Source organism: Mesoplodon densirostris, chromosome 19 (genome assembly GCF_025265405.1).
Source record: "Mesoplodon densirostris isolate mMesDen1 chromosome 19, mMesDen1 primary haplotype, whole genome shotgun sequence".
In the NCBI taxonomy this organism is placed as follows: domain Eukaryota; kingdom Metazoa; phylum Chordata; class Mammalia; order Artiodactyla; family Ziphiidae; genus Mesoplodon; species Mesoplodon densirostris.
Window position 1 is genome coordinate 38,376,924 of NC_082679.1, and position 23,665 is coordinate 38,400,588.

The 23,665-nt window shown below is 53.0% G+C and overlaps 1 protein-coding gene across 1 annotated transcript; it reads right to left on the bottom strand.

Moving 5' to 3' along the window:
* Positions 1-845: 845 nt before the first annotated feature.
* PLLP (plasmolipin) lies at positions 846-22,030 on the bottom strand. Its single transcript, XM_060084719.1, has 4 exons — positions 21,784-22,030; positions 4,882-5,055; positions 2,788-2,910; positions 846-1,657 (listed from the first exon to the last, which is right to left on the bottom strand). Exons 1-4 carry the CDS (start codon positions 21,916-21,918, stop codon positions 1,541-1,543), a joined length of 549 nt encoding a protein of 182 aa, XP_059940702.1. The 5' UTR covers positions 21,919-22,030; the 3' UTR covers positions 846-1,540.
* Between the last annotated feature and the right edge of the window lie 1,635 nt (positions 22,031-23,665).

Consider the following 23,665-nt stretch of genomic DNA (forward strand, 5'->3'; position numbering starts at 1 on the left):
CCAGTTTTTTAAGACAGGACCAAGGGGTGCCCAGAAATGCCTGTGGCTTATTATTCAGAGCATGTTGCGCTGTGGTGGGAAAATAAGTTCAGAAGGGCTCCCCCTCTTTGCTGCTCCCCCCTCTCTACCGTCTGTAACAGCTCCGCGCATCAGGCACTTGGATTATCTGATCTCTGAACTTCACAAACTGTCAAGGTAAGCGACATTATGGCAACCTTAAGTTCATCAAGATGACTAAATGATTTACTGTTAAACTGAGACCCTTTTCAGAATAAAAAGGGGTGCTATTAAATTTGTGCCATGACAAGCGGCATAAATGGGACTGTCCCAGCAAAGCAGGCAGGAAGTTGGTCATCCTACCTCAGGTCACAGAAGTGGCTGGTGGTGCTGAGTGACTCCAGGACTGGAACTGCCTTTAAAAAGGCATTTGGAACCTTTGTACGGTTGTCCCTTGGTATCTGTGGGGCACTGGTTCCAGGACCCCTGGGGATACCAAAACCCACAGATGCTCAAGTCCCTTATGTAAAATGGCGAGTATTTTGAATACAGCTGACCCTGCATATCAGCTGATTGGTTGAATCCTCAGATGTGAAACCCACGGATATGGAGGGCTGACTGTACTGACTTATGCTGCAGCTTTCCTGGAGCTTATAAGCATCTATAACCGTGATTCCCCAACATCTTTTCCAAATAAGTTCTTTCATCTTTATTTTTGTAAAAAAACAAAAACAACAAAGTCGCCACCAAGCACAGGACAACTCACTCGCAAGGCCTTGCTCTCCCCTCCCTCCCTCCCTCCCTCATTTCCCAGGTGCCTGATTAACAGTGTCAAGGAGGCAGTAGGCATTGAGGTTAGCTTTTCCCAAAGGGAAAACTACAAACAAGGGCTTGGGAAAGGGAGGGAAACCTGGCTAAGCTTTTCATCATTGAGAAGTCACTTAAAACTGGTTTAAAATAACTGGTATGTCTGAAATGTAGGAAAGGAAGACCATGCTGTCAGCATCATAACCCTCTTTCGACATGTTTCCCTACAAGTGACATGCTGGCTTGGGGGAGGGTCAGACCAGGATTATGTTTTAAGGAATCAGAACAGTTTCATGAATTTGCTCAGCTTCCCAGAACAAAAACAGAGATAAATAATTGCTGCTTGTTTGTTAGGCATATTCTATGGTGGGCTGCAAGTCTGGAGTCATTGTTAGTGTATTTAGTGCCAATGAGAAGGCTGGGTTCCAGCCTTGGACACCGAAGTCCTAAAGACAAAGCAGAGAGAGTCCTGTATCCCCCATCACCTTCTGCTGAATATGGAGGATGGAGAGGTCTTGGCTGTTGGCCTCTCTCCAGCCCATGCGCCTGCCAGAGGAAGGATCCTGATTCCTTGGGAGTGTGGGGTGAGCCCAAGGAGTCTGATGAGCAGAGAAGAGCAAGTGTAGTCCCTTCCGGGCTGACTCCATGCAGGGCTCAGGCTTCGGGCTTGTGGGGCCACCTGCACAGGGACCAGGCTAGAGCCCTCAGGCCCAGGGTGGCCCATGGCACCAGTGGTTTAGGCATAGCCGCCAGCCATCTGACTGGTGGCTGCATTGCTGCCTACTCCTCGCCAGACCTGGAAGCTGAAGAAAGCGCTCACTCCATAGGCAATCATCACTAAACACGAAAAGAACTGAAAGAGAAGACAGCAGAGGTGAGTCTGTCTGCAGCACGGCACATGGGGCTGGGGGCCATGACAGTGATACAAGCACCAGGAAGGTAGATGCGGACAGTGAAACCCGGGGCCCCTCAATTAACCAGAATGAGCTGCTCTGGAGCCACACCACCTCCTCCTTAACCGTACACCCACTTAACCACCGTGGGGGCTGATGGGTACCAGGTTCTGGGGTGCCAACTTCATATTCTAGTGGGGAACCGTTAACCACACGAGCAAGGTGTGTCTTAGACTGAGAGGGATAACTGGACAGTGTGCTAAGAGTCACCAAGGGGTAGGAGCTACTTTATAGACACATTTCAGGGATTCAGTTTTAAAATGGCAATGTTCAGCTACCCTAGGAGTTTTCTGGAATCAATTCATAGGTATCCCTACACTAGCACCTAAGGCCACGTTCAGAATTTCCATGTCTCTATCCTGGTGACTGAGTTCACAGATTTCAAAAGCATCCTCACCAGAAAGAATGAGGAAACCCAAGTCCTGGTCTAACTCCCGCCCTACCCAGGACTCAGTTTAGGCGTGTCCCTTCACCTCTCAGCCTCAGTTTCCTGGTCTGTCGAAAGGACTGGCAGTCCCTGTCCCCCTCCCCACTGAGGGAGTGGAAGGACACTGAGGAAGTGCCTGCAGGGGCTCGTGGGTGAGGCGTGCCGGGTACGGAGGGGATTCTGGTACTTCACTGGCTACCCGACGTGGAGCCCGAGTTTGAGCTGCATGGGAGAGCCTGAGGATCTCCCAAATGGTTTAAACCGAAAGGTTTTTGTGCGTGCCTTTCTCGAGGGGGGAGGATAGAGCGCTTTTAACAGATGCTCCAAGGGGACATATGACCCTAAATCATTGCAGCACGACTGATTCACAGTAAAGTTAACCCAGGCTTCATTTGTGCCACCCAAGTATTTCCCAAGCATTCTGGTTCCTCAGGGTTTTGCTGTTAATTATGGAAAACTGTGAGCCCACTGAGAGGAGGGTAATTCAGCATGTGACAGGTGCCTGGCCTGGGACCAGGGAGCAGTGAGAGTCCAGGGACCCAGACCTTGCTTTGGCCCGTCTCCCCTGTAACTGCCAAGGGTGCCCCAGGGAACCATACTCACGGAGGCAGCTGCACGCTGGTTGTACGGCCTGGTGCCCTTCAGGGACGTCAGTTCAACCGAAGCAGAGCAGCTGACGAAGGCCGTGACGTAGAGGACGGTGGCGCCCACATTAAATATCATTAACTGGGGGTAGGTGGGGGAGAGAACAGTCTTAAGACATGAGACACTTCCGGGAACTGTGGAACCTCCTGGTCCCCACGAGCACATCCATTTAGTAGCCAGAACAGGGGCCGCGGCTCAAGGATGGGGATGGAGACACGTGGGTCTTTCCCACTAAAAAGGCCTCAAGAGACAGCGGTCTACACAGGGTCAGCCTGGAGGCCATATGAGCAGGGAACGTAAACATACCGAAGGCTGAGAGATGGGGGGTGTGTGGAGGGGCTGCTAAAGCGACCTGGTCAGGACAGCAACAGTTCGACGAGGCAAAACCCATTCCTGACGGCAAGAGACCAAGCCAAGCCTGTCTCTGAGTGCACCAGCTGGAGAACCCGGGGCCTGCCTGTGTTGGCTCCCAGCCAGGCCCAGCCCTCCCTGTTGCCCCTGAGCCCTCTCTGCCCTCAGTGGTAAGAACCTATGTCTGCCTTTCGGCCACATCCTAGGCTCTAGGCCCCATGTCAAATGCCAGGGTGAGGACCCCTAAGCCAGACTGGCAAGGAAGGGTCCTGGGCTGACAATCCCATTCCCCCAACGCTTGGCCCCCGGAGCCAGTTGACACTTAGCAGAGATCGCAAATTGGTGGCCTTCAGGCATGTTTGGCTCATCCCACAGATTTTTAAAAAATATTACGAACATTTTAAATTTGATTCATACGAAAACTTTAAGATTTCATATAAAACTTTCAGTCTTAAAATACCAAGATTTGGCACCTGTATTCCCACTAACAATAGAGCTGAGTAGAGGCGGCTTCCTATTGACAGATGGGTGCGGGTTCTCCACAACCCCTCCTGACCTGTTTGACTCACGCCTCTTACCTGCACCCGGAAGGGGGCTTGTACCCCCTATCCCAGAAAAGCCCAATTTGGCAATCATAATTCAGCCTCCTATAGGAGGGTGAGACACTGCCTTGCCATCATGGCCTGGGAAAGGCCACATCAGCAGCTGTGGCTGGGCCCCAGATCTGTGCTAAGAGACATCAAGGCCCCTCCATCTCCGGGGATGTCTTTCTTCAAGGCTCCTAGGACACGAGGCAGGGGCTGGACCCTAGCCAGGAAGTCAGGCCGCCCCCTCCTCATGCCAGGATCTCCCCTCCAAGCCCAGTGCCCGCCGCAAACACCACCTGGCTCCTGCCAGTGATGTCAAGATCTAACAAACCCCGTCTGTCTTGAGGATGACTCACGTTTCCTCAGCTTCAAAAGTCATTGAATTGCAAACAATGCTGCCTAGTCCCAGCTTTGCTTGTCTTACAATCATGTGCCTCTCTTGCCTCTCTCTGCTCACTGAAAGCCTCAGACCCCAGCTGCAGGGGTTTTCCGGGTCAGAGAAAAAAGCCCTAGCAGCTTTCTCTGTGTCTGGCCAGGGTACTTCCTATGGACACTCACAGCTCTGTGTCCTAAGGAGACTGACCCGGGCAACCCAGGACACCATCCTCTGCCAGGCTGCAGGGGCCTCACCCTGCAGACAGCGGGGTGCGTTGGGGGGGGGGGGGCGGTGCTGTGAGCTGGCACGTTGAGCCCAGCCCATCCTGCACACACCGGGCCCAGCCTCAGTGGTTCCTGCCAGCTCAGCCCAACCTCCAGGCCCAGGGCTGCCAGTCAGAACCCACAGATTCAAATCCCGACTACCCCCCAAAAGGAAAAATATTTTCAAGATCCCAAATGGCCTCTGGTCTCTCCATTCAACAGCCCCTCACTTCTTCTCCCTTCGTGGGAGAAAGTCAAGCCTAAGTCCTCCTGGATTCATGGCTCTCAGTGCTCAGAAAAACTGGACACCTGAACCACCAATCCTCCCTCCCCCACCCAGAGCTACAGGCCAGCGAGGACTTCAGCCAACCCCCACCTGCCACTTCTCATTTAGGGAAGGCTGCATTGTCACAGCTACACCCAGAGGCAGAGGGCTCAGCCTGGACCCACCCCCAGGGTTCCTACCCAGACTCACCACCAGCGGCCAAGGCACCATGTATAGCTTCAAGTGCAGCTGAAACAGGTAGAGGATGAAGAAGACGATTGTCACCAGCCAGAGGAAGACAGCGACAAACATCACCCAGCCATAGGCTGGGTACAGGTGGTACGGGGTGTCGGCAATCAGGGCCCACACCAGCAGCCCCAGCACCTGGAGGGAGCGAGACAGGGCCAGCGTCTCCCAGAGCCCCCAGCACTCAGGCCGGAGGCCACAGACCAGAGGCTTCCAGGCCTTTGCCGTGGGGTGCCCTCTGCAGGACACATTTCTCATTTGCCCAAGAAAAATTTATTTGGCACCTACTGCATACCAACACATACCAAGCCCTTGCCTGGTAACGTGCTCCTTTCAGATCTCAGCTGAAATGTTACGTGCTCCAGGGCACCTTCCCTGCTCCTCCAGTCTGGGTTCCAGAACTCTCTTCTGTGCTCACATGGCCCCCCAGGCACCCACCACCCAAGACTGTAATTCTGTTTCCTTCCCCAGACTGGAAGCCACAGCAGCAGTGCCTTCCACCCCGCTGCCTCCAGGGTGAGACCCCTGCAGCCCCCGAGGGGTGGTGTCCCAGGCTTGCCCAGTTCCCCACGGGCAAGACAATGACTGTCCCATTCATAGGTGCATCTCAGCACCCAGTACAGGACCCGAGCTTGGTCAGGGGCTTACTAAAAGCCTCTGAAAGAAAGATGAAGTCACCAGCACATCCCTGAGGGAGGGACACACAATCACAGAGTCCCAGAGGTACGGTGACCTCTGCCTGGTGCCCTACCAAGCCCCTTCCACGCTCAGCTTCTCCGACTCTCCTAACTGCCCCTCAATACAGGTGTTACCATCCCCGCCTTACAGGTGAAACTGGGCCTCAGAAAAGAAAAAGGACCTATCACACCATTCCTATGTGGCAGGGTGGGCCCCAACATCCCTGTAGTGTGTGTAGCGGCTGACAGCATGGCCTCCGGAGCCGACTGCCTGATTTAAAATGCACTCCCCTTACCAGCTGTGTGACACTGGGTAAGCTCACAACCACTCTGTGCTCTGGACACATCACCTGTCATCTGTGCTCTGGACACATCACCTGTCACATGAGTATAAAGAGCATACCTACCTCAGGTTCAGGACCCACGGGGGTTTGTATACATAAACAATTCCAGCTCAGGACACTGTGCTGCAGGGAATTCTACACGGGTAGGTTGGCTGAACCCCCCTCAGTGGCCTCATGGGGAACTTGGCAGGGTGGTACCTCACCTGTGGCCATCCTAGCCTCCCCCAAGCCTCTCCTGGCCCCTTCCCTGCTGGCTGAGACCCCATAGGCCAGGACGTCCTCCTTCATCACAAGGGCATTCATTCTCCAGAATCCCAGGCCGGCAGCAGGCCTTGGGACCGGCCGCTGAGGGAGGGAGGATCTACCGGGGGGCTGTGGAGAAAGGCTGCTTTGCTGATGAAGACACAGAAAGCTGTCACTCTTCCTCCCGTGGGTAGTGTGTGACACCAAGGCTCCCAGTGACCTTGCCACCGTCTCGAGGATGAGCCAACCATCAGTCAGATCGCAGGGAAGTGGCTCAGGAGCGAAACCCACCTCTGCTGCTGGTTTGGGGGACAGAAAGTCCCCCCGCCGCAAGCTCCTAGACCAGACACGGGAGAGCTGTCACTCACTCCAGAGCAGCCAGAGTGGGGGCCTGCCAGGCACCCCACTGAAGCACCCCTGCCAAGGACCAAAAGGGAAGTTTCTGTATCGATCCCCCTACACCTGTGGGGTCAGGGCAGGAATGAGCCTAGCTGAGGCCGGGCGTCCAGCAGCCCCTGTGACGACTTTCCTTTCTCCCCACCACCTGGAAGTGAGAGGTGGAGCCCTGGGCTTGGGAGTCAGGAGCTGGGCTCTCATCCTGCCTGGGCTATGGGACACCAGGCAAGTGCCTTCCCGCTCTGTGCGGCTCACCAGGGCAACTCTAGTCCGCCTGCTAGAACGCAGGCCCCCGAGGAATCCTTCTTTGGTCATCGCTGTGTCTCCAGTGCCCGGCAGTGCCTGGCGCGTAGACCTGCTCGATAAACACATGCTCGGAAATAACTGGCCTCAGTTTCCTTATTCAGGAAACAAGAGGTCAGACCCCCGCCCCCCACAGGTGCTGTGTGTCACAAGAGGACGCAGGGGTGAATCGGTGAATGTGCTCCCGGCCCTGCCTCCCTCCACCCAGGGGTGGGAGTGGGAGACTCAGGAAAGCGCCCATTCCCCTCTCTCCAGATTTTTGCACCTGCTCCTCCTCCCGATCCGGGGTGTGGGGGGGTGAGACCCCAGGGACGCCCACCCCACACTGCACCCTGCCAGCCTCCCCTGCCCCACCTCTAGCCTCTAGCGCTCTCCTCTAGCCACCACCAACAGGCTGGGTGGCCCATGGGGCCCAGTTTGCAGGCGAGGAAGGTGGGACAGGTAGCAGAGCCTTGAGGGCAGTCACACCGCTGGGGGCAGAGCCCTTACCCATGAGGACCCAGAGTGCGGGGGGGCTCAGCACAGCCCCCCAACCACCCATCCTCAGGACACCCTGCCTGAAACAGACACATCAGCGGGGCCAAGAGCCCCCAGGGCTGGGGGAGGTCACTGTTACAAAGGAGAACAGACACTCCCGAAGCAGCAGGGCGCAGGACCCTCCCAGGGGAGGACTGAACGTGTCAGGGACAGACAATTATCTCCTCACTTAAAGCAGGGTCCTTACAGGCCTCCATGCCATCATGTTGCCTGGTTCCAACTATCTGAAAGGAAGTTAGAAAATGCAGTGAACTGAAAAATCAAGAAAGGATCGGATCTGGGTTTACACTAATGTACACTTATCAATTGTTGGTGTATTACTCATGGGCTTGGTCACAATAACCACATAATGCCCTCCAGCTGTGTGCCAGGCCTCAGGTAAGCACCTTCCCTTTTATTTCATTGACTTCCCCCTAACCCTCTCATTAGCCAGTATTATGTATTATCCCCATTTTCCAAACAGGAGCTCAGAGGAAAATGAGTCATCTACAGTCACCGGTGGGTAAGGGGCAGGGCAGGATTTGAACCCAGATCTGTTGTTCTCTGGAACCTGGGCTACTGAGAGTTACTTAGTGATGTATAAAAAATGAGGACACTTCGCTGGCTCCGAGGGGCGAGGCCCCCCAGGCATCCAGGCGCTTCGGTCTCTGCCTCGCCCTCCTGCCCAGCCCTGATTTCCGGATCAGCAAGCGCAGCCTCTGAGAGACAAAGCTGCTGGATAAGCAGTGGGAATTTCTGGTGTTCCTTCTGGCCTTGCTGCCCTGGCCCTGTGCCCAGGGAGCCGCCTTGGTTTCTGCCCTCCCCCATCTCAACCAGACAGACTGGTTTTTCCCGTCCCCTCACCCCCAGCCCCAAGAATCTGCAGGAAGTGCCCCAGCCCAGGACAGGGCACCCCTACATGCATGTGTTGACCCTCTGCTGGCCTGGGTGGCCCTGCATGGGGAGCTGGGCTCAGGCCTCATCTCCAGAAGCTGCAGGAGCCGCTGGACCCCTCCCTCCTGCTGTGGACCCACAGTCTAGCTGGAAGAGGCCAGAGGACTTGTCTTATAGTCCAGTACAGAACAGTAAACCCCACTGTGCAGGGGGAGGGCAGTAGGATGACGAGCATGGAGAGCAAGGCAGGAGGCCCCACCGCTGCCACCTGCACGCAGGGCTTCACCCAGGCCCTCTTGCAATTCTGACACCCTCTCTGACCACAGGCCTTGCCGTGTGCATCCCTCTGGGTTCACTCATTCAACAAATCTCTGTTGAGCACCTACCACTGTGTGTGAGCCAAAACATGAAAAGCCCTGCTCTCCTGGTGGGGGGCAGCGGGGCGGGTAGCAGATAAAAACCCAATACATGAGGGAAACACAGGATATGTGCTGTGGGGAAAAATCCAGCTGAGAAGGATAAGAAGGCCAAGAAAGATCTCACTGGGACATGTGAGCATGAGAGAGGTGAAGGGAGGGAGCCGTGTGACGAACAGCAGAACTCTGTGCCTTTACCTCTGGGGGTCCCTGTCTCTTGCCTACGTGTTCATCTGTCCCCATGTTTCTCCATTGGGGTCTACACATATATCTGTGTGTCTTACTCTTTTTTTTTTTTTTTTTTTTTTTTTGCTGTACGTGGGCCTCTCACTGCCGTGGCCTCTCCCGTTGCAGAGCACAGGCTCCGGCCGCGCAGGCTCAGCAGCCACGGCTCACGGGACCAGCCGCTCCGCGGCACGTGGGATCCTCCCGGACCGGGGCACGAACCCGTGTCCCCTGCATCGGCAGGCAGACTCTAAACCACTGCGCCACCAGGGAAGCCCTGTGTGTCTTACTCTTAAAGAGAGACACACACACATACACATACATACACAGAACCAAACCTCATCCCCTTGGTCCTTCCAAACTCTCTGAGACCCCAGCAACACCTCCTCAGGCATGCACTGCAGATAAACAAAGAGAAAGGTCTGGAAATCTTGAAGGAAAAAAACAAACCCTGTCTTCCTGAAAACCTAAAGATTTCTGATTAGGGATTTTCTCTTTAAATGATGGCTGTCAAAAAGGTCACATTCACACATGCCCCAGGACCTTTGCACCTTCAAACAAAAATTTCTCAAGGACTGGATAACAGAGATATTTTTGTTAAAAGCATCTGCAGGGCCAGAGAGGAGAGGGATTAGTCACAAATGCCTGACCAAGAGGCATTCCTCAGTTAGGGTGGGCCCCAATCCAGGGACTGGAGTTCTTATAAGAGGGAAACTGGACAAAGAGACACACAGAGGGAGAACACCATGTGAAGATGGAGGCAGAGATTAGAGTGATGTGTCTCCAAGCCAAGGAACAACAAAGGATTGCTGGCAACCACCAGAAGCTAGGAGAGAGGCATGGAACAGACTCTCCTTCAAAGCCTCCAGAAGGAACCAACCTTGCCAGCACCTTGATTTTGGACTTCTAATACTGTGAGACAATAAATGTTTGTTTTATTTTTGGCCACACCACGTGGCATGTGGGATCTTAGTTCCCTGACTAGGGATCAAACCCATGCCCCCCTGCAGTGGAAGCATGGAGTCTTAACCACTAGACCGCCAGGGAAGTCCCTCTGTTTTTTGTGTTTGTTTGTTTTTTGCAGTACACGGGCCTCTCACTGTTGTGGCCTCTCCCGTTGCGGAGCACAGGCTCCGGACGTGCAGGCTCAGCGGCCATGGCTCACGGGCCTAGCCGCTCCACGGCATGTGGAATCTTCCCGGACCGGGGCATGAACCCATGTCCCCTGCATCGGCAGGTGGACGCTCAACCACTGAGCCACCAGGGAAGCCCCTTGTTACGTTTTTTAGGCAACCTAGTTTGTGGCATTTTGTTATGGCAGCTGTAGGAAACGAATACATCTTTCTTAGCTACTCTTTAAGTCTACAAATGGCTGTTACGATCTGATTTAACTGGGGGATGTTGGCATTAACTCTAATGGAAAGGTGGTCTATTAACTCCCTGGGTTCAAGCTCTGGCCCTGCCAACTTACTAGCTGTGTGACCTCGGGCAAGTTACTGAACCTCTCTGTGCCTCAGTGTCCTTATATTCAAAATGTGCCTACCTCACAGGGTAGATGTAAATGAAGTAATATGTGTAAGGTAAGGTACTTAGACCAATGTCCAACATAGACTTAACACTCTCCGTGCTCTAATGTTATCACTCTGAGAGGTTAGAACATGGGTTTCCCAATCCATTCTCTGTGGCTGGTTTCCTGCAGTAGTAATAGTGTATGCAGTTCCTAGGGGTGTGAGGCCTTAGAGAGATAATGCATCTAATAAGCACCAGGCACAGTTCCTGGCAGATAAGGGCCCTCAGCCAGTGGGGCCCCCGCCCACCTTTCAGATAAGGCAGCTGGGCTTATCCAAAGAAAGGGAGGTACGCAGGTGGTAGGAAGCAGAACCCAGTCCAGCCCCCCCACTAGGTCACCTCCTGCAGCTACACTCCCTCCACTCCTCACAGGCTAAGGGTCCCTGGGCAGAACCCTTTACCCCCTTTAGACCTCAGTCTTCCCCCCTGTACAATGGGAGCAAGGGAGGTCTGCTCAGTGTTCTCCAAGGATCCCCTAAGTCTGAGGCCTGACACTCCTCAACACAGGGCTCCTCCAGGGGGGCCCACAGCCTTCCCTCCCTTGTACTTACTGGAGGGACCCCACCAACCCCATGAGCACTTGGCTAACTCCTCTCCCGCCCAAAGATGGTCACGCCAACTCTCCTTTTAATCCTCTCCACCTCCTGGGCTGAGTTAGACCCTTGTAGATTTGCCGTGTGGTCTTAGAAGAGGCACCTAACCTTTCTGGTTTGTTTCTTCATCTGACACGTGAGGGGCTTGGACAAGTACACCTCTCCTGGTCACCTCATAGGTGTGTCATGCAAGTAAAATACTGTAAAGGAAAAAGTGAAAAGTTGCAGAAGTTGTGAGTGGCTAGGAGGGCTGTTACACAGCTTAGGGGGAGTAAACCCCAGACCGCAGCGTCCACGCGGGGCACAAAACCTCAGTGCCTGGAGGCTGACATTAGGGTTTCAAACTCAGCAGCCGCCAAGGCACACAGGTCACAGAAGTGACTAAGGTGGGCCAGGGGAGGTCTGTGTAGCTGAGAGCAGCCTGCTGGTGTCTGGGGGAACGCAGGCCAGAAGTTCAGCCAGAACTTCTGACTTTTTTTTTTTTTTTTTTTTCCGGCCGCACCATGCAGCATGCCAGATTTTAGTTCCCCAACCAGGGATTGAACACATGCCCCCTGCACTGGAAGCTCAGAGTCTTAACCACTGGACCACCAGGGCAGTCCCAAGAACTTCTGATTTTTCAGGAGACGTTAGAAATCCGAATTTCTACATGAAATCTTCAGCTTTTTAAACACTGGCAATGAAACCAAATGTTTTAGAAACAATCTGAGGGCAGGGCCCATCCAACAGCCCCCAGGACTCCCTTCTCCCCACTGCATCATCCAGAAAACTGAGGCCCAGGGGACCACGTGAACCCTTCCCGGGGTTCCCCCTCACAGGGACACATCTGGGCAGCTGAGGACACTCAGGACTTGGCCTGACCAGGCCCATGCTCCACCCCCGCCCTGGCCCTTCTCCCTACAGTGAAAGGGACTTTATGGGGACAAAAAGCCACCCATTGTGTCCCAGGAGACAAAGGCGCAGGGGACAGAGGCTCCGGGTGCCTGCGTGGCCACAACAACTCCACACACCACCTCCTTCCCCCCTGTGCAGAGGGGCCGGGCTCTAGGGAAAGTCTCCTTGGAATTCCCGCTCTGTACACTATGAGCCTTCGAGAATCCTAGGCCATCACACCCCAGCTCTACAGGAGGTGCGAGGGCAGATTCAGAACCCAGTCTGAGCCAAGTGACCCGGTCTGGGGTGGTATTTAACTCGGCCAAGACTCCCTTTTGTTACCTGAAAAGCAGGCACGTGAGTTACCAAATCGAGTCACTGAAGAAACTCTCCCGAGGGCCCGCTCTCTGCCAGGCACTGTTATAGGCCCCGAAGTGCAGTGGGGAGCCCGGCAACCAGGGTCCCCACCCACGAGCACCCCGCTCCCAGCCTGGGCTGCCAGGGAGGAGGAGGAGGATGGGAACACTGGCTCAGGGCCTGGTTCACCTCCAGGGCTCTCCAAATGCAGCCTTTATCACACTGCTTGTTATTCCTGAGTCCCCGAGTCCCAGAACTAGAGATGAAAGTGACTTCTGCCCCCATGGCCCCGCCGCCCCCAGAGCCCCTCATGAGGACCTCCGGCCCCTGTGTGCAGCCTGCATGTCAAGGAGCCCACTGCCACCACTCTTCCTTTGGGGTCTCTCTCAGGGTTCTAGAAAAATCTTCCCAACATGAAGCTCAAGCTGCCTCCTGCCTACCCCCTTGCTGGTTCCCTTTCTGTACTCTGGGGCCAGAGACTAAGCAGGTCCCCTCTACAGAGAGGCATCCCCAAGGCATCCGCCAGGCCTTCCCTGGCTCCCAGAGCCAGCAGCAATGCACCCCCTGGGTGAGGTTCCAGAAATTAAGACCTGCTCACCTTCCTCCCTTTCCTCCCTTGGGGGTGTCCTGGTCCTCCCCAGAAAGTCAACCTGTGCCTCCCCAGCACTAAGACCCTTACAGCGACACAGAACTTTCCCATGAAGGCCTTAGTCCCCTTGAAAGCCCAGGTCAAGTCCAAATCCAGCCCCCGCCAGTGCTTCACTCCCAGGAAGCCCAACTCTCTCAAGTAAAGCACTTGGCCCATTTCACGGATGAGGAAGCCAAAGCTCTCGGAAGAGATGGACGTGGCCCAAGGTCATGCGCGGTAAGGGTGGGGACAGTTCTGTGACCCAGTAGATAGAGATGCCCACAAGAGAACAGAACTCCAAATTCCAGGAGGTAGGGACACTCCCTGGAGACTAATTTGTTTGCAGGGAGCATCACTGCCCTGGAGGCGGGAGCAGAGAAGGGGCAGGGGCAGTCCTTGAACCCTGGGTGGAGAGGGATGACAGAGTCTTAGGTTCTCAGCACCCCAGGCGGGTCCCCGTCCGGCCATCGGCCCTCCAGAGAGAGCTGGCTGCTGGGAGCGTATGAACTTCATTAGCCCCATGAGGCCTGGCCTCTCTACCTGCTGAGGAACAGGGCCGGGGGGAGGGGCAGCCTAAAGTGAGGGTTTTCCTTATTCCCTGGACTTCCTTCCTCAGACACCAGCTCTAGTCCTGACTCTGTCACTAATGTTTGGGGTGACACTGAGCAAGCCCCACCCCATCTAAACTTCGAGGACAGACAAGTGACCCCATCTGGCTAATCTCATACAGGCTGGCAGATCATCTGGTATCTGACCTCTCCGCTCCTAACTGAATGAAGCTCAGACATCCCAGAACAGCCCCAGGTCTGTTCCCTAGCAGCTGGGCCCTGCCTGACCTTCAGCCCTGGCCTTCCTGCTCTCACCTCTCCGTGAGACCTTGTGGTACCACCCTGTCCTCCCACCCCTTGGGCAAACAGGAGGGGCCGACTCAGCCCAACAGCAAAGGACCAGTTTATATCCAGGGCTGGGCTCACTGGATGCCAAGGAAAACAGGCTCTCCCCCCAACACTCAGGTTCCAAATCGCCATGGGGGCCAGGGCAGGACCCCCTGCAGCTCCCTCAGGCCATCTAAGAGCAGGAAATCAGGGCATAATCCTCACTGAATTCCACCACAAACTCATCAGCTGATAAGGAGTAACCACCAACACCTGGCCCTGATACTCCAACAGAAACTGAGAGCATCCACCACACATGGACAGCTCCGTGGCCTTTACCTCTTTCCACTTACAGATGGTTAAGAAAAGGTCACCCAGCCAGTAACACTGAACTCAAAGCCATTGCTTGCTGCTCTGTGATCCTGGGAAAGTGCCTTCCCCTCTTTGGGCCTGAGGGAGACTTCAAGTGCCATCTTCATAGCTTTGGCTGTACCCATAAATGACCTGTCCTGTTTTTTTACCCACTATTTTCATTTATTTGAAAGATTTTTTTGATAAGTTATTTTATTTTTTAAATGCATGATATATATGACATGATAGGTAACAAAATGGTGTTTTTAGCATGTTTCCCTCTTCCCCTGATACTCAATTTCTTCCCTGGGGGCAGCCAAGAGTGATTTCTCAAGTGTCTTGCCAAAGACTACCTAGGCATGCACACACATACACTTCAGATAGGCGAGTGTGTATATTTATATAGCCTGCGTGTATTTCTCCCAGACAAATGACAGTATTCTACACACACAGGTTTTCACCTTGCATTTTCCACTTAACCATACAGCCTGGAGATTGTCCATCATTACATACATACAGAGCTGCCTTATTGTTTTCGTTGAGGGGTAAGAAGTTATCTTTTTACTAACTGTATCATATGCCACTGCATAAATGTATCATAATTTATTTAACTAGTCCTCATTGATGAATGTGGATTTATCACACAAATAAGAATTTTAAAAAGAAACTTCTAAATCACTAAAAAGTAGAAAACCTGCATTATCTACCACAATAGAAGCTAACTATAAAATTAAATACAACAAAAATTAACAATATTAATACATCCCAGATAGATACAGTTGTCTTCCCAGGATCCAGAGCTCCAGATTTAAATTTAAAAAGTGTGGGGGGCTTCCCTGGTGGCGCAGCGGTTGAGAGTCCGCCTGCCGACGCAGGGGACGCAGGTTCATGCCCCGGTCCGGGAAGATCCCACATGCTGCGGAGCGGCTAGGCCCGTGAGCCATGGCCGCTGAGCCTGCGAGGCCGGAGCCTGTGCTCCGCAACGGGAGAGACCATAACAGTGAGAGGCCCTCGTACTGCAAAAAAAAAAAAAAAAAGTGTTGGGAAGGCACTAAAGACACTTTAGCACCCAAATGAGGCGGTCTCCTCCAGCAATCTTCTGGGACTGTGATTGACTGTGGATGATGCAACACTTTCCAAGCCCTACATGGGAGAATTTCTTTATTACCTCTAGGTGGGAAAGTCCTAACTCTGACACAGTTTCCAGAAGCCAGAAAGAAAAAACGAAAAGGAAAGAAAACAAGAAATTCAGCAACATAAAAATAAGTCTTTCTGACCAAAAACAAAACAAAACAAACAAGCAAACAAAAAACACCATAAAAAAACAAAACAAAACAAAATACCCTGAGCAAAGTCAAAAAACAAACTAGGAAAAAAATATTTGCAAATAATCTAGCACTCCTAGCAATTGATAGGACAAAGACCAACAACTTAATAGAATGTGGAAAGAAGCAAACATACAAGGAAATGCAAATGGCTCTAAAAAGTGAGGTTCTTTAACCTCACTCATAAGAGAAATGCAAAACAATGCTACCCTGACCTGCCACTTCGCCTGTCAGATGGGAGCTGTAGGGAACAGGCACTCTATGAGAAGGCTCACTGAGGGGCACAAATGTGACCCCTATGGAGGGCATCTGACAATCTGTAACAAAATCGCTAACACACATAACCTGAGCCAGCGGTCCCCCTTCCAGAAATGTACCATATAGATGTGCTCAGTGGCTTGGGCGAGATCATTCACCGTGACACAGTGTGGAACAGCAAGAGTGGAAACCCAAGTGTCTGTCAACAAAGGGACGGGCCACACAACTCACACCACAGCTGCGGGATGGGCTGCTACAGAAGCCGCAAGAGAAGTGATCACGCTTCAGGTACTGAGATGAAAAGACCTCCAGGACACACTTTTAAGTGAAAAAGGAAAAGTGCAGAAGGATGTGGATAGACTATAGCCCTGGAGTAAAGTGGGGAGAGGTGGGGATCTATAGCCACATTTGCAGATCTCCTTGAAGAAAGCCTAAAATGCTACACGGGAAACGGAGAAGAATGGGCATGGGGGAGGTCAACTCTAACCAAATGGGACAGAGATTTTTCACTGTGTTCTTTCCCACTCTTTCTTATTCTAGACTGTTGTAAATACATTACCTATTAAAGAAATTAAGGAAATAAAAGATTAAAAAGAGAAAGATACGTGTAGCTCTATGTGCAATGATATAGAACATCCCTAGGTGTATTGCCAAGGGGGTAAAAGCGTGGCAGGGCACACAGGCAGAGTGCGCCTACCTGTGTTTTGAGAGGGGTTAAGTGTAGAAATAACTGCACTGACTCACTCTGGAATGCCACACCCATGATGCCTCGGGCAAGGGCGGGGGGTGGGGGTGTGAGGAGTGACCCGACTGGGATGAGAGATTACATTTTCATTGATAACGCTTTGGACTGCTGGAACATTTTTGCCGTGCGTCTGTATAATTTTTTCAAAGAATAAAAACAGGCCCATCAACAGAGAAATGGCTAAATGAGCTAGGGCCCTACCGTGACATCCTGGGATAGCCCGAAACAGGAAGGAGGCAGACAGCTCTGCATAACATGAAGAGATGCAGGTGCCCTGGGTGTGAGAAAAGCAACCCAACAAAGGATACAGAATAAAACCATCAAGGTTTTTTAAAATGCACAGTAAAAAGAACTAGAAACACCCCAACACAGCAGTTCCCTTGGGGAGAGGGGTAGGGGATCCAAGAATAACTTTAGCCTTACCTGTAATAGGTTTTTTCTTTTTAAGGATAATGTGTCCATATATTGTTACATAATTATAAATTGATTCCAAACACTCGACACTCTCCTAGCCACAAAGTGGGGCGGGTAGGCGGAGCTAACAATACAGGCATTGTTTTGCTGGGTACAGTGGAGTAGGAAGGAAGGTGGGGAGTATGCAGGGCGGGGAATGCTGCCCTAAGGAGGCTGAACTCACGAAACTCAGTGCTATGGAAAACCCTGTGAGTCCCCAACACTGTGATTCCAATATGGCCAACCTCTGCTCACACCTCGAAGATCCCCACAGCCTTGTCTAGCCAACCTAAAGAGTTGACTTTCAGCCTCTGCCCTGCCCCCAACCTGAAAAGGGGCTGCCATGCCTTGTGGGGCTGGAGAGAGAGTCAGGACTACCACAAGGAAAAACTTTCTCACACTCCCAGGTGCACAAAGATGGAGCAGGTAGCCTTTAGAGGGACTGAGCTCCCTGTCCCTGGAAGAATGCAAGCTCATGTTGAGGACACACCGAGGGGCTTTTGGGAGCAAGTGTAAGAGCCCTAGGATTCTATGACCCTGTGAATACTAACTGCCCTTCGTTCTAACATACACAGCGCTAAGCCCTTTGTAGGCATCAGCTTCCACATTCCTCACAATCCCACCATCACCATTTCACAGACAAGGAAACTGAGGCTCAGGGATATTAGGGAACTTGCCCAACATGACAGAGCTAGGATTTGAACCCAAGGCTCTCTGCTTCCACCAATACTCTCACCACCACCCATGGATCACTGTGATCAAGTGGCAGGTGAGGCTTCTGATCTGTTTATTCACCTGCCAACTGGGAATCATGTGACCACCCCCAATCCCAGGAGACAGGGCAAGAAGGAAGGATAAAAGGTGCCAAACACAACTGCCCTACCAACACAGGCCATTCATATGGTTTCTATGTCCTGAGCCTCAAGGACGCCTTCTGACCGCTGGGCCTTTATACGAGGTATTCCAAGGGTCATCTGCTCTGCACCTCCTTACTGCCCCTCCCACGTAACTAAACCCTTCAGGGCCCACTTCCATCAGGAAGCCTTCCCTAGTGGCCCTGGCTCCTGGTGAGTTCCCCTTCCTGAATTTCCTCTCCTTCCCGTCCAAAGCACCCTACCTCCCACGTGTGATGACTTGGGAGATTGGGATTGACATATATACACTAATATGTATAAAATAGATAACTAATAAGAACCTGCTGTATTAAAAAAAAAAAAGCTTCCAGGTTTTTAATGACCAAGAGCTGTCTCTAGATCAAACTTGCCTGCTTCCATTTTTAGATGCTATCTGCATAAATTCATGTTTCCCTTTTTGCCTAGGCTGCTAGGAAACTCAACAAAGAATCGACAGCCTTAAACTTGCGACAGATTCCAGATCTCCTTTTAGCTCTCTTTAAGTCAATCCCTACCCAACCCACACATACACCACCAACTTTTAAAAATATATTACGTTAACTCTTCCATCATATGTGACTTGATATCATATTCCATCTCATGTTCTTTCTGGAGCTAGATGGGGTGGGGGAGCGATAAATCAGTGAACACTGAGGTTGGTTCTTCAGGACACATTTAATACTAAAATAAACAAAGAACACATCTCCTTCTCAAGAAGCTGGGGCCTTTCTACCTCCCCTTCCCACTGCCCTCCTCCCACATCTGGAACTCTTCACCAGATCCTGGGAAACAAAAGGGTCTGATGGAGAATTAGCTTTCACCTTCCCATGTACTGCCTCCTCCAGGCAGCCTTCCCTGATCCCTCCACAGGTAGCTCATCCTTTGAGCTCACAGACAAAGAGCTTCTGGACAGCAGGCCCTGAGCCTGGGGTCTCCATCACTCCCACAACAGCACCACACCCAGTGCCCAGATGAGTGTGGTAACAGAGCACGGATCAGAAAAGTCAGGCCACTCAGGGCTTAGATCCCAGCTCTATCACTCTGTGAGCTCTTGGGCAAACAACTGACCCCTGAGCCTCAGTTTCCTCACCTGTAAAGTGGAGGAGAATAAGAGAATATGAAGCTCTTGGCAGAAGGCCTGGAGCTTAGTTTGCACCTAAGTGATGGGAGCTATGATGGCTTCCCAGAAGACGGGGTGCCTGTTGAGTGGAACCCTCCTTGTCTCAGACCCAGTGGAACTGTCCTTTGCCAGAGAAACAGTTCAGGAAGCAGCTTCTCCCACAAGCCAATTGGTGAAGGCACTAAAAGGTGCAGAACTTCAGAACTCTGATGGGAGACCCTTGTCCCCCTTCCCCCGGGCCCCAAAAGCACTGCAGGGGGTGCAGAAGAAGGCCATCCCACTCACACTCAGTCCCTGGGAGTCTAAGTGCCAAGCTCCACCACAGCTCTCCAGGCCAGTCCTGCATTCCACGGACACCTCAGTGTCTACATTTGCACGATGGGACCCAGATGCTCAGCCCACGGGGACCCCCAAATCAGACACACAAGCCTCTGCCACAGGAAGCTACCCCAGTCCTTGCAGGCACAGCAGGGCCTTCCTCTAGTTCCCCTTATTCCAAGTTTCATTGTTCAAATGCAAAAGAGACTGATGCTCAGGTCCTGTCTGCCGGGAGCTAACCCTGGGGACCCACCAGGCAGCCTCATCCTGCTCAGCCCAGTAGGGATCCCTCTGCTGTTCCAAACCCCCTAAGGCTGAGAACAGAATATGGTCACCACTTCTCGCAAGGTATTCAAGCCTTCTGCTTCTGGCCACCCAGAAACAAGTGCTTCAGCTCCAGTGTAGGGGAGCAAAACTTGCCACCCCAAAATTCATCTCTTGGCATAATAATTTTAAACCGCTGATCTAAGAAACAGCAGACATGGGAAAAACTGAAAACCAAAGTTTCTTACCCTTTTGTAAGAAACATTTACACGTGTAAGGGAAATCTCCATCTGTAAGGGTGTCTCCCTCACAGTACGAAGAGGTTGATCAAATCTCTAGAAACATATCATTGGAAAAAGTAACGACTTAAATCTGAATCACAATTGTTTACTGTGCTTTTCCTGCTCACCTCCCATAACTGGCTCCCCATCCTCAACAACCTCTTGTGTCTTTAGCTGAAGATGGTATTTAAGGGGAGGGACTTGGCCATTTTGCGAGTTTCTCAGTTTTTCTGGGTCTTTCCCATGTGTACATGTGATTAAACTTTGATCTTCTCCTGTTAATCTCACTCTTAGACCAGCCAGAAGAACTAGACGGGTAGAGGAAAATTTCTTCCTCCCCTACAATGGCTAAACCAACCTGCTGGCTACTCTCCCCACTTCCCTTCCACTTCCCCAGCCCCAAGGCTTGCTCTGCACAGTGGCCCGCCCTTTGAACACCCTTTCCCTACCTCTGCCTCAGATTTCAGTGAAGTCCCTGCTCAAGCCACCTGTCCTCCATGAGCCTCCCTGGACTCAGAATTGATCACCCCTCTCCTCTGCCCTTTCTCACCCCTGGGACTGGGACTCCCTTCCTGCTTGGCTTCTGTACCCTTCACAACCACCCGGGAGCCTAGCGCTCAGCAGTGCTCCGGACAGGCTTTTCCTACTTGCAGATTTAAATTAGTCCTCTGTCGGGACCTCTCCCCCGCCCCGCCCCGCCCCTTCACAAAGAATCTGCCAGACTGCTCAGAGAGAAGTTAAAAATGTAGATTTCTGGGCTGTAGTGACTGAGATTCCAATTCCACATTTTTCCCGGGGGTGGGGACCAAGATCTACATTTTAAACCTCCGAGAGAGTCTGAGGCTGAGGTGGGGGAGGGGCCCCACAGGAAGAGATTTGAGGAATTCTGAAAGAGAGACGGCACTGGCCCAGGAGGAAGAATGCTCACCTGCGGTAAGGAGGGAGGTTTGGTCTCGGACCCTGCCTTCAGTCCTAAACCTGGCAGCCTTGCTAGGACCCAGCAGTGGGACAGCAGGAGGTGCCCTAATGCAAAATGGATCTTGGCCCACCTCCAATTCCCCCCATGTCCTCTGAAAACGCACCAAGCCCCTCCCACAGGGCAGCCCCCCAGCTTCCCGACTCGCACCAGAGGGTACCATGGGGAGAAAGCTAACAGCCTCAAGCCTGAAATTGGTGTGTGGGGAGAGGGGTGTTCCCACCGATCGGCCTCGGCTGGGGTCTACAAAGGGTATTGGATATAGAGGTGTCCTGCCTCTGGCTTCCCACAAATCCCTCCCCCAGCGTTGGGCGCGGTATCTCGGCCCCAAGGGGCCCGTCAAACCGGCCAGAAACCGGCTGGTTACCCAGTGGAAGACAGAAGGGCCGGGCTCCCGCGCGGGAGCCCATAGGGCCCTGCCGAAGGGTCTGTGCTGGACCGGATGTGCCCACTCGGTTAGACGAGGAGTGTTCTGGGGTGCAGCCACGGGGAGCCGCTGGGAGCTTGGCAGAGGGTCAGATGAGAGTGAACTTTGCCTCAGGCTGGGTGCTGGAGGGCTGGGGGCTTAGTCCTGGCAGAGGGAGAGCCAGAGACGGGGAAACAGAGCGAGAGAGTGGCGCGCGGTGATTGTGGCTTTTGTGAGAGCTTCTGTGGGTGACCTTTTGGTGACCATTTGGGAGGGAGTGATGGGGCGCTGAGGTGGGCACTCTGACATTGGTGCACCTTGTGCGTGCTCAAAGAGACGGCAACTAGGACGTCTCGGGGTGAGAGGGTTCCAGGGTGATCTCGGGGGCGTCCGTCCTAGGGGCGCCCCCGAGGAAGGCACGGCGCATCCGGGCGCATGTGAACTTGGGCTGGGGGTGTGCGAGAAGCAAGGAAAAAGGGCAGCTCTGGAGCCCCCGACCCCTCCTGGCCCCCCGGGACACCCCGCCACCCGCCGGACCCGGACCCCAGGCTCCAAGCGCGCGCTCACCAACTGCAGCAGCATGAGCGCCCCGAGGCTGGAGCGCACGAAGCCCAGGTCTGGGCGCAGCGCCGAAACCGCGGCGCCGCCTCCCTGCGCCGGGCTGCTGGTCCGCGTGCTCACTTTAGACGGGAATTCAGCCATGGCGGCTCCGCTCGCCTCCACAGGCTGCTCCCGCCGCCGTCGCCGCCCCTCCCCGCGGCGGGTGCCGGCTTCTGCGCGGCTCCTCCGAGGAGACTCGCGATCACGATACGTCTCCCAGGGCTACGCGCGGCGTCTGGGCGAGCGGTCGGGAGCCGCCAGGTGCGGCCGGAATCCCGGCCCCGCCCTCGCCACGAAACCCTCCCCTTTAACCCTTCGCACACCGCCTGCCGGTGCATCCCGGAGCCACACCAAGTTGCCATCTCTTTGACGCGGAAACTGAGGCCGTGGTCAATGAGATGGCCCCACCAGAACCAGCCTAGATAGCCGCCCGTTTCTCTCCCTGGGAAAGCCTCCTGCTGACAATATCCCCCATATTCGCGGCAGCTTTGACCGCTCCTTCGCTCCCTCCTCACCCTTAGCTTCCGAGCCTCGGGATAAACTGGCGGCCGCTAGCAGAGCAGTCAACTACCGGCTCCCTGCCGAATGCCTCTCTGGCGCTGTGTGCCCTTGGGCGAGCCCTTGCCCTTCTCTGAAGTCTCCCCGTAAAGCGGGATCGGCATCCCTGTGCAGACTCCCAAGGAGTCCCGGGTGACAGAGCATCCTGGAGGGGAGGGTCTGGATAAATTGTGGGTGTGCGTGGAAGGGGGAGGCCCTTTTATGACTCAGTTGATGTGGTTTTCTCTTCTGAACTGATTGAGCAGTAACTTAGAAGATCGCTGAGCCTCAGTTTCCTCGTCTGCAATATAGGGATATAAATGGACCTCACTCCACGGAGCCACTGTGCAAAATAAATGAAATACTGCACGGAAAGCTCCTGCCACGCCAGGGGTCGGGGGTGGCTGTGAAGGTGTCAGAAGGTGGAAGATGATGTTGGACTTACGGTTTCTTTGCTCCACTTGCACCCTGAAACACACACACACACACACACACACACATCCCTCAGGCCATATCGACCTGCACGGATAATTGATTCATTTATTCATCAACCAATGATTGCTGAGACCTTACTATATGTCAGACCCTGTCCCAGGCCATGTGAATACAGCAAGCAAAAAATCACCCAAGGGCTTCTTGGATCCCACTTTCTACTGGGGGTAACAAGCAATAAACTGGAGAGAAAAAATAAGTTCAGGTAGTGACAGATCCTGTAACTAAAATAAAACAGGGAATTCCCTGGCGGTCCAGTGGTTAGGACTCAGCACTTTCACTGCTGGGGGCGGGTTCGATCCTTGGTCATGGAAATAAGATGCCACATGGTGTGGCCAAAACATAAATAAATAAAACAGAGGAGTGTGACAGAGATGACCAGGAGGCAACTTTTAGACAGAGTGGTCAAAGATGACCTCTCAGAGAAGGTGACCTTTGATATTTACTCAACTTAAGGTTCAATGCCCACTCCCCACCCCCAATGCACCTGAGACCCTCTTCTCCACCCCACACATACAGCAGATACTAAGGGAATGAGGAGTGCTTCTTGGTAGCTGCAAAATCATTACCCAGAGCCCAGCCTCTCTGCAGACTGTGTGAGCCCAAGTGCAGAACAAAGCTGTTGGGTAAACCCTTAATTTTACAGTGTCACAGAAAACAGTAAGATGATTGTTTCTGAGGCAGATTCTAAAACAGTAGGGTGTTTTGGTTTTGGTTTGAATTTTGTGTTTTTGGTTAATCCCACTTTCATTCCTTTCAAATGGCAGCAAGCAAGACTCAATCACTATATTGTTTTTTCCTTAGACCTTTTCTTCCAAAC